Source organism: Lolium rigidum, chromosome 7 (genome assembly GCF_022539505.1).
Source record: "Lolium rigidum isolate FL_2022 chromosome 7, APGP_CSIRO_Lrig_0.1, whole genome shotgun sequence".
In the NCBI taxonomy this organism is placed as follows: Eukaryota; Viridiplantae; Streptophyta; class Magnoliopsida; order Poales; family Poaceae; genus Lolium; species Lolium rigidum.
In genome coordinates, this window is record NC_061514.1 from 77,969,897 (window position 1) to 77,986,244 (window position 16,348).

General features: G+C 46.7%; 2 protein-coding genes and 1 long non-coding RNA gene across 3 annotated transcripts; all 3 read left to right on the forward strand.

Moving 5' to 3' along the window:
• The first annotated feature begins 4,284 nt into the window (after nucleotides 1-4,284).
• LOC124679486 lies at nucleotides 4,285-7,125 on the forward strand. The gene is made up of 6 exons (XR_006994994.1): nucleotides 4,285-4,430; nucleotides 4,549-5,100; nucleotides 5,440-5,647; nucleotides 5,732-5,932; nucleotides 6,379-6,681; nucleotides 7,013-7,125. It is a non-coding gene; the product is annotated as an uncharacterized LOC124679486 (long non-coding RNA).
• A 1,985-nt stretch (nucleotides 7,126-9,110) lies between these two features.
• Nucleotides 9,111-10,505, forward strand: LOC124673688 (peroxygenase 1-like). Its single transcript, XM_047209717.1, has 6 exons — nucleotides 9,111-9,346; nucleotides 9,425-9,577; nucleotides 9,719-9,801; nucleotides 9,917-10,011; nucleotides 10,100-10,225; nucleotides 10,352-10,505. Exons 1-6 carry the CDS (start codon nucleotides 9,175-9,177, stop codon nucleotides 10,503-10,505), a joined length of 783 nt encoding a protein of 260 aa, XP_047065673.1. The 5' UTR covers nucleotides 9,111-9,174.
• Nucleotides 10,506-14,933: 4,428 nt separating this feature from the next.
• On the forward strand, nucleotides 14,934-16,086 carry LOC124671569 (peroxygenase-like). The gene is made up of 6 exons (XM_047207928.1): nucleotides 14,934-15,027; nucleotides 15,106-15,258; nucleotides 15,327-15,412; nucleotides 15,523-15,617; nucleotides 15,709-15,816; nucleotides 15,933-16,086. Exons 1-6 carry the CDS (start codon nucleotides 14,934-14,936, stop codon nucleotides 16,084-16,086), a joined length of 690 nt encoding a protein of 229 aa, XP_047063884.1.
• Nucleotides 16,087-16,348: the final 262 nt, after the last annotated feature.

A 16,348-nucleotide genomic window follows, 5' to 3' on the forward strand; every position in this document is an offset into this window, starting at 1 on the left:
TGTCCACCATACCTACCTACTACATGGTATTTCTCCGCCATTCCAAAGTAAATTGCTTGAGTGCTACCTTTAAAATTCCATCATTCACCTTACAATATATAGCTCATGGGACAAATAGCTTAAAAACTATTGTGGTATTGAATATGTACTTATGCACTTTATCTCTTATTAAGTTGCTTGTTGTGCGATAACCATGTTTTCTGGGGACGCCATCAACTATTCTTTGTTGAATATCATGTGAGTTGCTATGCATGTTCGTCTTGTCTGAAGTAAGAGAGATCTACCACCTTATGGTTAAGCATGCATATTGTTAGAGAAGAACATTGGGCCGCTAACTAAAGCCATGATCCATGGTGGAAGTTTCAGTTTTGGACATATATCCTCAATCTCATATGAGAAAATTACTAATTGTTGTTACATGCTTATGCATAAAAGAGGAGTCCATTATCTGTTGTCTATGTTGTCCCGGTATGGATGTCTAAGTTGAGAATAATCAATAGCGAGAAATCCAATGCGAGCTTTCTCCTTAGACCTTTGTACATGCGGCATAGAGGTACCCCTTTGTGACACTTGGTTAAAACATGTACATTGCGATAATCCAGTAGTCCAAGCTAATTAGGACAAGGTGCGGGCACTATTAGTATACTATGCATGAGGCTTGCAACTTGTAAGATATAAATTACATGATACATATGCTTTATTACTACCGTTGACAAAATTGTTTCATGTTTTCAAAATAAAAGCTCTAGCACAAATATAGCAATCGATGCTTTTCCTCTATGGAGGACCTTTCTTTTACTTTCATTGTTGAGTCAGTTCACCTATTTCTCTCCACCTCAAGAAGCAAACACTTGTGTGAACTGTGCATTGATTCCTACATACTTGCATATTGCACTTGTTATATTACTCTATGTTGACAATTATCCATGAGATATACATGTTACAAGTTGAAAGCAACCGCTGAAACTTAATCTTCCTTTGTGTTGCTTCAATGCCTTTACTTTGAATTATTACTTTATGAGTCAACTCTTATGCAAGACTTATTGATGCTTGTCTTGAAGTGCTATTCATGAAAAGTCTTCGCTATATGATTCACTTGTTTACTCATGTCATATACATTGTTTTGATCGCTGCATTCACTACATATGCTTTACAAATAGTATGATCAAGGTTATGATGGCATGTCACTCCAGAAATTATCTTTGTTATCGTTTTACCCGCTCGGGACGAGCAGAACTAAGCTTGGGGATGCTGATACGTCTCCGACGTATCGATAATTTCTTATGTTCCATGCCACATTATTGATGATATCTACATGTTTTATGCACACTTTATGTCATATTCGTGCATTTTACGGAACTAACCTATTAACAAGATGCCGAAGTGCCGATTCGTTGTTCTACGTTGTTTTTGGTTTCAGAAATCCTAGTAACGAAATATTCTCGGAATTGGACGAAATCAACGCCCGGGGTCCTATTTTGCCACGAAGCTTCCAGAAGACCGAAGAGGAGACGAAGTGGGGCCACGAGGTGGCGACACCATAGGGCGGCGCGGCCCAAGCCCTGGCCGCGCCGACCTAGGGTGTGGGCCCCTCGTGCCGCCTCTTGACCTGCCCTTCTGCCTACAAATAGCCTCCGTCGCGAAACCCCCAGTACCGAGAGCCACGATACGGAAAACCTTACTGAGACGCCGCCGCCGCCAATCCCATCTCGGGGGATTCGGGAGATCGCCTCCGGCACCCTGCCGGAGAGGGGATTCATCTCCCGGAGGACTCTACGCCGCCATGGTCGCCTCCGGAGTGATGTGTGAGTAGTCTACCCCTGGACTATGGGTCCATAGCAGTAGCTAGATGGTTGTCTTCTCCCCATTGTGCTTAATTGTCGGATCTTGTGAGATGCCTAACATGATCAAGATCATCTATCTGTAATTCTATATGTTGCGTTTGTTGGGATCCGATGAATAGAGAATACTTGTTATGCTGATTATCAAAGTTATGTCTATGTGTTGTTTATGATCTTGCATGCTCTCCGTTATTAGTAGATGCTCCGGCCAAGTTGATGCTAGTAACTCCAAGAGGGAGTATTTATGCTCGATAGTGGGTTCATGTCTCCGTGAATGCTGGAGGGGTGACAAGAACCTCTAAGGTTATGGATGTGCTTGTTGCCACTAGGGATAAAACATTGGTGCTATGTTCAAGGATGTAGTCACTGATTACATTACGCGCAATACTTAATGCAATTGTCTGTTGTTAGCAACTTAATACTGGAGGGGTTCGGATGATAACCTGAAGGTGGACTTTTTAGGCATAGATGCATGCTGGATAGCGGTCTATGTACTTTATCGTAATGCCCAATTAAATCTCACAATACTCATCATAATATGTATGTGCATGGTCATGCCCTCTCTATTTGTCAATTGCCCACTGTAATTTGTTCACCCAACATGATGTTTATCTTATGGGAGAGACACCTCTAGTGAACTGTGGACCCCGGTCCAATTCTCTATACTGAAATACAATCTACTGCAATACTATTCTACTGTTTTCTGCAAACAATCATCATCCACACTATACATTTAATCCTTTGTTACAGCAAGCCGGTGAGATTGACAACCTCACTATTTCGTTGGGGCAAAGTACTTTGGTTGTGTTGTGCAGGTTTCACGTTGGCGCCGGAATCTACGGTGTTGCGCCGCACTACATCCCGCCGCCATCAACCTTCAACGTGCTTCTTGACTCCTACTGGTTCGATTAAACCTTGGTTTCTTACTGAGGGAAACTTGCCGCTGTGCGCATCACACCTTCCTCTTGGGGTTCCCAACGGACGTGTCAACTACACGCATCAATGATCAAGATAGTTGTCATCGATGATATCATCCTCTTCCATTATAACCCCTCTTTCTCCATGCTTGGTCCAAAAATTATAGCTTGGCATGAAACCATGCCGAATCAGGTGCAGAGTGAACTTCCCTTGAGGAAGAGTAACCCTTCGATTCTTACGGCCAACACATGGACGAGATAACAAAACCCCCCTGCTTGTTCGCATTAGCCACTACGAGGAAATCTTTCAAACCCGTAGTGAATTCGCCGGAGAGTCGGTTAGCGTACATCCATTGCCGATTCATCTGCATTATTATAATATAAAATATATAATTAACCATCATGCATTTGTTAAACTAAATAGAAATTAAACAATTAATGAACTACACACATGCATATTTTATCAATGACACATATGAAAGGTTCAAGTTGCTAACCGCGATCGAGGAGGAAAAAATAAATGAGGAAGCTCGATCAAGTGTGGCTCCGACACTTCATATCATGTTGGTTTCATGCTCTTGGGGCATTTCATCAAACACCTTGTGTGCATAAGAGGAGCCAAAAGCAAACCAACACCCCCTTGTGAAGTTTGTGAAGAGAAGTGGCACCAAATGGCTAAGTGCTTGTGGGCTGGTCGGTATATATAGGGGAGGGGCTTTAGTCGCGGTTGGCACAGCCAACCGCGACTAAAGGCCTTTGGGCCAGGCCCGAGGACATTTAGTCGCGGTTGGCACTGGCCAACCGCGACTAAAGGCCCTCCCGTCCACCAGCTGGCCACCGAGCGCGTTGGGCCCAGGCCTTTGGTCGCGGTTCGCCACCCGAGCCGCGACTATAGACCCCATTGGTCGCGGTTCTTACATTTTCGCGACTAATGGGGCTGGACGGAAGGCCTTTTTTCTACCAGTGAACAGCCCAAAGCTGCACCGTGACCCGTCCGGAACGAGATGGGGATTTTTCCCGCTGCGCCAGTGATGGAAAATTTTGGTGCAGGCTACCAAACGCGCACTATGCGTATGCGTCTAATTTGTCTATCCCTTCTCCGTCGCGTCACGCTGCGTTCTCTCCGGAACACCGTCGGCTCTCATCGTTGTCAGTTAGTCGGGCACACAACGCGCGGGAGATAGCTACCGCCGGACCGGCGTAGGTGAACGCGTGGTGTACGTGTACCGTCCGATGGATGACATGAACAGGCATGTGTATATTATACCCTATATAATTGCTGAACAGTTTAGCTAACCTGATAGTAATTTGGGTACTGTTGATGCGTATTTTTCTCCAATACTGTACCAACGCGTGTACCTTCAGGTAACATAGATCGCTGTTTGGTTTACGTTTTCTTTTGTTTTTTTCATAGATGAGCAACCGGATACCGGCTATGAGGCTTCCTTCCCGGTAACCAGGCCTCTTACCTTTTTTATTTTTTCTTTGTAGCCTCGACACATCGCGAAGAAGCGGTCGCCGCTCAACCGGCGAGTCAAAGGCGGTAGAGCAGCCGAGACCGAGACGTTTCTTCTTCACTTTCCTTCCGTGTGCCCAGCTTCTTCTCCAGGTCCCCCGAGATGCCATGGAAGCTCCACGCCATCGTCCGTCATCGCTGCCGCCATCACGGGAGGTCGCCGCCGCCTTCTCCTCCCCTCTCTCGATTTGGATCTTGGAGACGGAGCATCCTTGGTTGATTATTGGCTTTCTCCTCTGACCCTCCTCCTGATCTCCGCCCCTATCTCAACCAGGTACTCCGCCTTGCCTTCTATGGCACACTCCATCAAAATTGAGGCACCCTCCTCTCAGCAGGAATCCATGCCGCTCTTTTGCGGACGGGCCAAATCCCCATCGAGTTCATCCAGAAGCTCCTCGACCGTGCGCTGGTTCGCTACGCCCCCGTGGTCGGCCTCCTCGAGGATATCCTCACCATGGCGTGCACCTGTGAGGGTGTGTCGTTTCATGACGACGATGGCGAGATGCTCAATGGTGGATCCCTGAAGGCGTGCCGTTCTCGACAGGCCTCCTGGACAACTGCACCATCAAATCTCCTGGGCGGACGCTTGGGGATTCGACTGCGCCGGTGATGGAGATGGGACAGGACCCGACGCGGATGGAGGTCCCTGATGTCGCGCTTGATGTCCACCATGGGGCTGCAGGAGAGAACGGCGGGGGAGCAGCGGAGTTCATGCTCACGGGTTGGTTCGCCCTTACCTGGTGGTTGTGATGCTTTTCGTCAGCGATTGGTGCAGGTTCCATGTGGTGGATTGGTGACACTAGGCAGTCCCCGTCCGCAGCCACAGGTACCTCCACGAGCTGTAACCTCTCTCTCTTTCCTCATGTGTGTGTATGGTCTTAATGCTTCCGTTCGATTTACTTATCCATACATTTTAGTCAATGTGGAGGTCGCCCAATTAAATGGTTGTTCTTGCAGAAGCCAGGTTCTACCAAGTAGTATATGGTATTTTGTTATTTCCAAGTCCACAACTAGGCGGTGTATTGCACTTTTCTTTCTGAAATCTGCGCTTTACTGTTCATCTGCCACTGGACATGCTATGCTTGAACGTTAAGTTTTGCCTCTTGCATGTTCTTTGACAAGTAATAGAGTAGACCTGACCTGTCACTCTACATTTGCATTGCAGTGTACTGAGAGTCGACAGTTTGGATGGTATGCATTGTCAGCTATGAACGTATAGCCTAATAGCTGCAGCATGGTTATAAAATTTTAAGTACTCTACCAAAAAGGGGACTACGGGCTTCAACATCAGTAAATTGATTAGGAAATAACACTTCCAAGATCATCTACTGCCACCAAGTTCATGTAGATCAAATGTTCATAGCCATCAGCAGGTAAACACCGTGAACATCAAACATATTTGATTTCAATACTAATTACGAATATTTATGACAAATATTGCTTCCAAAAACTTCAAGGTGCATGAATTCAGAGGCCGGGCGTGATGGAAAATCACAGCTGAGATTTATAGTGTTGCGATGCTAATTTAGAGATCTTGGCAAGCAAGATGTATGCAAATTATTCCGTCGTCTCCTCAACAGCTTCTGGATGTTCGAAAATACAAAGCTACTGGCTGGTTTTGAATACTACTTCCGAACCTAGCCAAAGTGAAGCAGGAGGTGTGTTCTAATATCAAGTATTATTTAGACGACATATCTCTGATTCCATAAAAGAAATTTCTGTGTCGTAGCTGAAATCAGATGGTTGCTCTTAGCTATAAGATCTATAATTTGTGCAGGCATAATTAGATGGATTTTCCTGAAACCAAGCATGTCTGGAACTTTCAAATTGGTTGCTAATTTCTACCGAAATTACACCTTTAAGAAGTTTCCATGATTTTGGGCTAGCAAAAAGGGCCTGTTATAGTGATTTTCCTAATATGGAGGATGTATCGCTAGATTATATGGGAGCTTGAGGGAGAGTACACGCACATTTCGTGGTTTTGGTTTCCGTTATCTCTTTTTTTCATTCTTTCGCTTTCATTTGCTTGGGGGGCAGAATAATTCATTGAATAACATAAACAAATCCAAACCCTGTGGGTGCTAATAGATTGTTCTATTTTCAGGTTGTCTTGCTGTTAACACCAATTGCTGCAAGAAAATGGCAACTTATTTTTGCCTCTAATTTAGTGTGATCAGTTCAGCGACACCACTCATGATGCCACTCCTAATTTGAGAATATACGAGAGCTCATTGTGTCTTTAGCTGATCAGAACAACAATCAACTAAAGCATTGTTTTCTTCCAGAGAGCTCCATGGTTTGTTTTGCTATTATTTCTTAGATCATGTTCAGCTCTTTCCATGGTTCCAAGGCGATGCATATCAGTTGAAGAACAAGCATGTTGCTCAAGTTTAATGTTGCACGCAAGGTAATGATATGCGCTCACTTCTTAGGAATGCCTACCGGAGATTTTACATTTTTAGAGCAGGTGTGGTATTTACCGATTAAACCTTATTGTTTTTTCGATAATATGTTTCACCGCTATTATAGAATTCTATGAACAGATACCTTTTTAATGATAGAGTGTAGAGAAGTACTTCTGATGATCATATTGGAAAACAAGTTAACTGATTATTCATTGTTTTGGTTTACAACAGAGTCACGTGTTAATTGATTTGTTACTGCTTTAATTGGTATCTCATAATCCTATACTCTATTACAGAGCCATGTGAACTAACACCTGGATGAAACTCTTGCAGGTCACAAAGACTTGAATCTTCTAGGTTTACTTAATGGCTAGAACAAAATCGTCATCTGATGCCTTCACCACCATCCGAGTCATGACTAGAATCTTAGAAACCCTCTTCACCGCCTCATTGGGCTACTATGGATTGTGTGTCAGTGAAGCAATTGGTCTAATGGACATATATGGATAGCCACTATTGTCTGTCAAGATAAACACAATGTCCAGGTAAGTGAACAGTGACAGTTCTAGATGATTCATTAGTTTATGTACATACGAAGATATCGAAAACAGTGAGTTGACGTTCCGTATTGTTATATCTCATTTTTCTCTATTCTAACAAAGGGTAATTAAAATGTAGCTATCCATCAACAATTTAGAGCCTATCCAGTGAAATGATTTATGTGTCAATATATCATGATTTACCAGTAGCTTGAATGCTAATATTTGCAACTGTAGACTGAGGATGACATATCATGTTTATTTTTTATATTTCATTCTATGCATCTCCTTGCAATTTTCGATGATATTGTTGTCGAGGTTTTGAAGGCAGGTGAAAGTGAGGTGGCTTAGCAGGCACCACAAGCGTTTTCCTATTTTTTGTTCCTATTGCACTATATTTGACGTACAGATCTTGGTTACTGAGGTTAGATCTCTTGACAGTTATTTTCTCAACTTCTCTTGCTGGTGCTATTGCCCCATAGTTGTATTTATACCAGATTCATATGAGTAGTATGAATATGTTCTTTGGTTTGTTGTTAAATTCTCTTACCTTTTGTTGTATCTCCCTGCTTACTCTATAAATATGAAAGGATGCGCAACTTCTGGTTTACACAACGACTATAAAGAAGCAAATGACTGAATATCAGGCCCTGCAATTTTGATTTTGAGAACTTATATGTGTTTGTGCTCTGGTCCAGGTCTCCTTAAATAAATACAATACATCATTACTGTCCAATTTCCTTAATTGAATTTAATGTTCAACGAGTTATGTTGAATGTACCCTTCATCTGATCTTAGGACTCAACATTTCGGTTTTCTAATCCCTTTCAAAATAGTCATTAGTAAGAGAAGTCAATATGACCACTGTTATACTACTACTACCGCTCAAAACAAAAATATTCTTCTTTGCACATTAGCAATAACATAGGCAGTCCACCTACCATGGAAATGTTTGGCTTACTTTTTTTTCCTATTTTATGCGAATTGTTCTCTTGCAGTGGGAGTCAGTTGTATTTGGTACGTACATGTTTCAGCTATGTTCATGTTGGGTTTCTTTCAAAATTTCAGTTATGCCCTTTGTCCATCCGAAATCATTTTTTGAAATGTAACCGCCTTCATGCAGGATGTGGAAAATGGCAATGCCTTTGTTGAGACCAGAGGAAAACAATGGAATCAATAGTAATACCCTTGCTATATATCAACTAATATTGGCCTGTTAATTCTTCGTGGACGTAGGGCATTTATGTAGCCAGATGAAAGATAACAGTTGCAAACAATGCATACTTTTTTTTGTAGTAGGTTCATATATGTTGCGCTCTTCGTGGCTTGGTACACATTAAGCTGCATGCCTATAAGCAAATATGCTATATATATTTTTTTCTTTGGAATGTGCAGTACCGTTTGTTTGCATCCACTCATGTTATCTTTAAGAAAACAAAAGAAAACATATATAATAGTCCATCCATATGGTGTTGCATAACTTTTACATTTGTACTGAAGAATAGATATCCATATCTGCAATGATAACTGGAATGTATACTAATTTTTTTTATCAGTGCGAACCGACTTGAATTATTTTGCTCTGTTCTGTCTACAAGAACTATCTTTTATTTTGTGTCACCACTATCGCTGCCACAAACATCCGCCCCCCGTTACAATATAAAGATATTTACCATATACATGCTAAATTGTTAGCAAAGGCTAGCATACATCCACGGGCGCGGCGTGCCGACGCGCCTATGCTTTCTAGTACCAGGACACGAGTAGTAACGGCCGTCACGCTTTAGCTTGATCCCCAGAGAAGGTTGTGCCTGCCACATCACGGACGAGTCAGCTCACTGATCACTTCCCCAGGTGGTATAGCTGGACGTGCACACTTCCGCCGGCTCGCTGCACCGCCCGTCCCCTTTGCCTCGCGTCTCTCCGGCCGGCCTTATAAGAAGAGCACAACACCAGATGATCTACTCACCAGTCCCGATCGAGATCGAGGCGACAAGGAGCCTGATGGCGGAGGAGGCTATCATGGCGGAGCAGGAGGAGGAGGCTATGACTTCGGTAGCGAAGGCGGCGCCGGTGACGGCCCAGCGGCCGGTCCGGGCTGACCTGGAGAAGTACATTCCAAAGCCATGTGAGTTCCAGATCCAACTTCGACAATCTCAACATAACATGGAGGGCATATATATGACATGCATGTATATATAAGCAGACTTGGCTCGAGCTCTGGTGGCGCCAGACGTGAACCATCCTGAAGGGACCAAGGACGGGCACCAGCACAGGCAGAGGAGCGTGCTGCAGCAGCATGTGGCATTCTTCGACGAGAATGACGACGGTGTCATCTATCCATGGGAAACATACCGAGGTAATTAACTACGCACGGGGGCGCTAACCAGTACGTGTTACGGTCAGCGAATACCTTAGTGCATCAGTGTTCATGGCCGGTCGAGTACTAAGTCTACATTTTGCCGCTCGCGCGCAGCTGTAATCTTGAACGAATTTTCAGGACTTCGGAGACTGGGGTTCAACATTATCGTGTCTTTCATCGTAGCAATCGGCACTCTTGGTCTGAGCTACCCAACTATGCATGTGAGTCACAAAACAGCCAAAAACTTACGAGTCGAGATGCTCCATTGTATTCGACATTTTCTGAACAGTATCGCAAGGTCATTTTCATTTGATCTCTTCCGTGGCCCGGCTACAGTCCTGGATACCATCTCCCCTGTTCCCGATCTACATCGACAGGATCCACAGGGGCAAGCACGGCAGCGACAGCGCAACCATTGACACCGAGGGAAGGTAACCCAAAATCCTTTCCAGGTCATGAAGTTAAATATAATCTGCTAGTTGCATGGCTGTCCGACATGTTGCAACTTTGAAAACGTAGGTTCATGTCGGTGAATTTCGAGAGCATATTCAGCAAGAACGCCCGCTCGCGGCCGGACAAGCTCACCCTTCGCGAGATCTGGACGATGACCAACGACAACCGGGCGCCGTACGATCCATTTGGATGGTGAGCACCTGCGAAGGCGCTGATTTCGTTTGATAGATTGGACAATTTGCATGCCAGTTTTTCATCTCAGGGCAAATGAGAGATGCTTACCGATTTCTAAGGGTAAATCCATGTGAACTAATTCAGGATTGCGAGCAAGGGGGAGTGGATACTGCTGTACATGCTCGCGAAAGACGACGAAGGGTACCTGCCGAGGGAGGCGATTCGCGGCTGCTTCGATGGTAGCTTGTTCGAGTTCATCGCCGACCAAAGGAAGAAGGCACACGCGAAGCAGCACTAGCGTGCAGAGACATCCCGGCATTTCTGTTTTCGTGTGTGTGATTGTGAGGACTAGCTACCACCTCATATATGCCTATGGACTGAGGGAGCGAATGGACTAAAAGCTCAGGGAATTAAAGAGTTCAAGTTGTATGCTCTTCACATAACTTCATGTGACACTACCCCAAAAAAAACGTCCCTACCATGTGGACCTGCCTTTGCCATGTGTAAAAAGGTCCGGTAAATATGGGCTTTGCCGAGTAAGCTGAAAAAACACACGATAAAGATACAATACACGACAAAGATTGGCAACACATGGCAAACAACCAAACACGATAAAGACGAAGGAAAAGATATATCAAAGATCAACCACACGATAAATTTCGGCCAATACACACATGACAAAGAATCCGACATGACAAGCACCCGAGGCATGTGGCTGTGGTGGCCACACTTGACGGAGCCGTTAGGGCGGCATGTCTTTTCCATGTGTCCCATAATGGACACACGACAAAGATTTGTGCTATGTCGCCCCATTTCCTACCCCAGCGCGGTGGAGTTTCCCGCTGTGCCCTTCCCCCACGCGTTGTGGTTTCCCACCAAAATCTTTGCCGCCTGTTTTGCTGTATACACATAAAAAAGTTCCTTTGTCGAGTGTTTGTGGCAATACACAGGGAAAACAACCCCTTCCCACCTTATTTTTCCATAATTTCCTTATCGCCTTTGTTTCCCGCCATCTTTAAGATCCCGTGCCTCTACATATAGCCATCTCACAGACATAGAATTCACAACCCACTGGCTGCGGTGCTATTTCCCCCTCCCTTTTGTGTTCGTCAAGCGGTGGGCTGCTGCCACTTTCTCCTTGAAGAACAAGAAGAGCATTCATGTTGGGGCACTTTGAAGGTGCAGGTCTTGTATAAAATCGTAGCAACGATGTACAAGGCATGCATCTTCAATGTGTTCGAGTGTAATCACTCACACATCAGCACCTGCCATGGCCATGAGAGCTGGAGTTCCTCTGTCAACAACATCGCGAGGGAACACTAGGGTAGCTCTAGGATGTAACCCACTTCCTACGGGAAGAATAAGAAGAGAATTCATGCCGGGGCTTCCGAAGGTGCAGATCTTGCATAGCAATTATTGGAGCTTTACCCTTTAAGCTTTGTATTAGTCATGCATGATTGTATTTTCCCTTTTTTCTTGTATGTTTGTCTTTCTTGAATCCTAGATATACATAAAATATGTGTTAAATTTTAGTATCTCTAGTCGTGACCCCAAGAGCTGCCATTAGGGCTGCCGAACAAAAACAAGCGCCTAGCTGCGGGCTCCAAACAAAGCTTGGGTTTGGTGTGACCTTAAAAATTATCTGGTGCCCCCATACCAACCCCAACTAGGAGGGGGCGTCTGGGGGCATCGGACAAAATGATTTGCCGATTCCACGTCGGATATTGGCATGCTAGATTTTCATAGCTACCAGCCTTCAACGCGTCTTCCGAGGCGTGTACGTCGCTGGTGGTCTCCCGCCGCTGCACCGACTCGCGCCCTACAGCTACACCGGCCCCTCGGGTCGAGACGTTGCCACCCGCAGTCTACTTCGCTGTCCACCTCGCACCGACGTCCGAGGCCACCACAGCGCCGCCCCTTCAGCGCGGGTCGCCTCCGTCCGCGCATGGTCTTCGTCACGCCGCTGGGTCTTCCTCGCCTACTTCGTGTACCGCCGCCGCGCCTCCACCCCATGTCGCCACTGGGCTCGCCAACCACTCCAGGTCGCGCTGGGCTCGCCGACCAGCGCAACACCCATCTAGGCGTCCAGCATGACCACCCCAAGTCACCGCTGGGTTAGCCGCCTTCAACGTCTTCGTACACTACAGCGTTGCCGCCAGCGTCATCGCCTCTTCCCCGACTACGCCACCTGCTCCTCTACTCCGACACCCGTCGTCGAGACCCGCCTCTTCCCCGACTACACCACCTGCTCCTCTACTCCGACACCCGTCATCGAGACCACCTCTGCTAGTCTACTCCAACATGGCGCGCACTTTGTACTGTTCCCTACCCCCGCACGCCCGGTACTGGCAACACCGGTACGTGCCTTTGTCCCCGACGTGTCCCCGGGCAAGGCAAGCTCGGATCAGCGCCTCGCCTTCATCAACTTCGTCTTTGCGTACTCGGTTCTGGCAAAACCGGAGTATGCCTTAGTCCCCGACGTGCGCCTAGTTCTGGCAAAACTAGGGCAGCACCTCGTCCTCGACGGCTCAGACTGCATCGACTTCGGCATCGACCATCTCCACGACTGCCTCGGCGCGTCTCCGTCACTCTCCTCGCACACCACCTCGCATGCGGCTACATCGACACCGGCACCCGGCCACGACATCGACCACGGCATCCCCTCGCGCGGCTACCCCAACCAAGGTTGCAACACCCACGCTCTCGGCTACCTCGACATCGGCACAAGGGCAACCACCTCACACGAGCACCTCGGCTTCCTCTACAGTCCAAGCATCTGCGACGCGGCATCGTCCACAACGCTCACGCTACGACTGCGGGGGAGTGTCAGCTCGTTGGTTTCTACCTTCGGCTTCTCTCCAGTCTGACCGTCCGCGACGCTACTGTTGTTCACGTCACTACCGCTACGACTGCGGGGGAGTGTTAGAGATATATTTGGTATAGGTATATTAGGTAGTCTAGGATTTGTAATCTCTACCTACCATATCTCTAGGAGAGCTATCTTAGCCTCCAAGTCTGTACCACTATATATACTCGCCCGAGAGGCTCAATACAACATCCATCACATTACGTCAAACCTCTCTATCGTTCAACAACTGCTCGCGGATCGGTCTTACCGCTCCCTTCAAGGTCGGTGGGACGTGATCAAGCCTTGTTGTTCTCGTTGGAGTGCTGCAATTGTCCAAGTAAGGGACAATCCCCCTAGTGTATGCGTTTCCGAGGATTATGTAAGTTGTTTTCTCACACTCCCTACCATTTTTATTGTGCAAACTATGTGTTTGATCATTCTTTGATTATATTGTTGTTGTGTAGCCCAAGTATGCTCAATTACGGTACAAAGACATGGTCGGCTCAAAGAACAAGGAGTTTCAATTCAGGCATTGCTTTGACTTGCTCCAACATCTTCCCAAATGGAAGTTGAGGGACCAAGAAAATGCGCCGAAAAAGTCGGCAATGCTCAAGATGGATGATGAAGATGAGGATAAGAGGGGAAGGAACAAAGGCAAGCCCGAGGGCACCAAGAAAGCCAAGGAGAGAATGAAGATTGAAGGCGAGGCATCTAGCTTCCGGGAGAAAATGGATCAAACGATGAAGTCAAGGGAGACATTGACATTGAAGACATTGGAGACCAATCTTCTCATCACCGAAAAGAAGAAAGAGGTGAAGCTAGCAAAAGTGGAGGCTTGGCGAGAAGAAGCCAAGAGCAAGGCTGAATTCGATGAGAGGATGCTCGCAGTCAAGGAAACCAAAGCGAAGGAGCTCTTGACCGAGGAGAAGGAGATCATGATGATGCCAACCAAGGACATGGACGAGGATCAATTGGCATGGTGGAAGGAGACCAAGGAGGACATCATGACAAGGAAGAGGCTCTTGCGTCAAGGTCGCGGGGCAAGCGGCGGTGGTGCGTCTACTCTGGCGAGTGGTGGTGGTGGTGGCGATGGCGTCCTCGACCACTCTGCCGGTGCCGATGCTTGATGGCGAGGTGTAAATTTTTGGTACCGCCGTGGCTGAACTTTGCTAAGATCGCAACGATTTGATGTAAAAACTATGAACTATGCATCACATCGATTCATGATAATGTTTGGTATGGAAATATGTCTAAAACCCTGCTTTTACGGACCGAAAACACGTCCCAAATATCAGGCACCGTATTCTCAACCCGTGTTCGTAAAAACCGTTTACCTTCACACGTCCGATACGGATCGAGTGAATACGGAGCCTGCTAGATTTGCTCTAAAAGCATCCCTCAAATGAATCTGGATCTGGGGACCGCCGGGTAAAAAAAATCGCGTTCAGTGGGGATCCCTGCAGGCTTCAGCATAGTTTTGTCAGGCGTGGATCTAAATATTATTTGGCATCCTCGGGCTAACCCAGGTGTATTTTGGCCGGTCGGGGCGCATGGCACACAATTCACGCAGTCTCGCACATGTCACACACAGCCCACCGACCCCTCTTTCTTGTCTGTCCTCACGTGCCTACCAAAACAAATCACGACGAGACACAATTACACATGACGGCTCATTTGCTCACGTGCGTACCAATCGTACACCTTTCTCCCTCTAGCTCGAGCACACAGACCATGCGAGCTAGCTTCATCGCGTCTGCTATAAGAAGAGCACGACCTGCTAGAAACTGATCCATCAAAGTACGTTGCGTTGATTCCTCCGTGGCGCAGGTTGCTTGCCAGGTAGCCGGAAGTTGTGTGGTACGGAGAGCGTCGTCGATCATGGCGGAGGCAATGGCGACGGTGGCGAAGGAGGCGCCGGTGACGGCCGAGCGGCCCGTCCCCGCAGACCTGGAGTCCCGCATCTCAAAGCCCTGTGAGTGTCCGCCCTGTTTCTTCGGTTCCTTCGTCTAAGAATGGCTGCGTTGATCTGACAAGCAAAACATCCATGCAGACTTGGCTCGAGCTCTGGCTGCGGTCGATGCGAACAATCCTGAAGGGACCGTGGAGGGGCACGAGCACGGGCAGAAGACCGTGCTGCAGCAGCATGCGTCCTTCTTCGACCTAGATGGAGACGGCATCGTCTATCCCTGGGAGACTTACCAAGGTAAGGCATATGGTGAGAGCCTGTGCCAGATTCATGTGGAGTTCCTATTTATATTGCACGACTTGCAGGATTGCGGTCGGTGGGCTTCAACATCATCCTCTGCTTCCTAGGATCAATTGTCATAAATGCTGTTCTAAGCTACCCAAGTCTACCGGTTAGTACAAAACTTGAGATGGTCTACTTCTGTATTGCTATTGGTTAAAGACTCGGTTAAAGAAGATACACCAAACTTTTATTCATCTTGACTCTTCATGGTCGGTGCAGGGATGGATACCATCTCCTCTGTTCCCCATATACATCAAAAACATCCACAGGAACAAGCATGGTAGCGATTCCTCGACTTTCGACACGGAGGGGAGGTAATTTCAAGCTCTAAATCCGCTTCAAACATGCTAACTCACACAGTATATCCGTTCTAAAAGGCTCCATACCTCCAACTATGAAACGCAGGTTCATGCCGGTCAACTTCGAGGCCATCTTCACCAAGTACGCCCGCACGGTGCCGGACAAGCTCAGCTTCAGGGAGATGTGGAGGATGACCGAGGCCAACCGGATGCAGTACGTGCGACTTCATCGGATGGTGAACGCTCGCTCGCTGATTTCCATCGCATCTGAACCACTCTTGCTTGCTTTCCAATGCTTGATCCTCAACTTCATGTGTTAATTAAATTCAGGTTAACAAGCAAGGCGGAGTGGACAATGCTCTACGTGATCGCCAAGGACGATGAAGGGTTCCTTCCCAGGGAGACTATTCGCCGCTGCTTCGATGGCAGCTTGTTCGAGTCCCTTGCCCAGCAAAGGAGGGAAGCACACCAGAAGAAGCAGTAGGCTGCAACCCGTTTACCCTGGAAATGTCTTCACGTGTAGTATGATTGTAGATCGGACTATTGCCTCATGTATCTGGTTCAAAAGATTGCCTCATGAATGCCTCTGAAATAAAATTGCAGGAGACAAGTATATTATGCTTTTCTATTCAGTTCCTTTCGTTTTACCGATTGTCCAATCACTCTTGTAGCATGGCGCGGTTGGACCTAGATTCAAACTAAACTATTTCCTCCGTTCGAAAGTAACTGACTCAATTTTTGTGGAT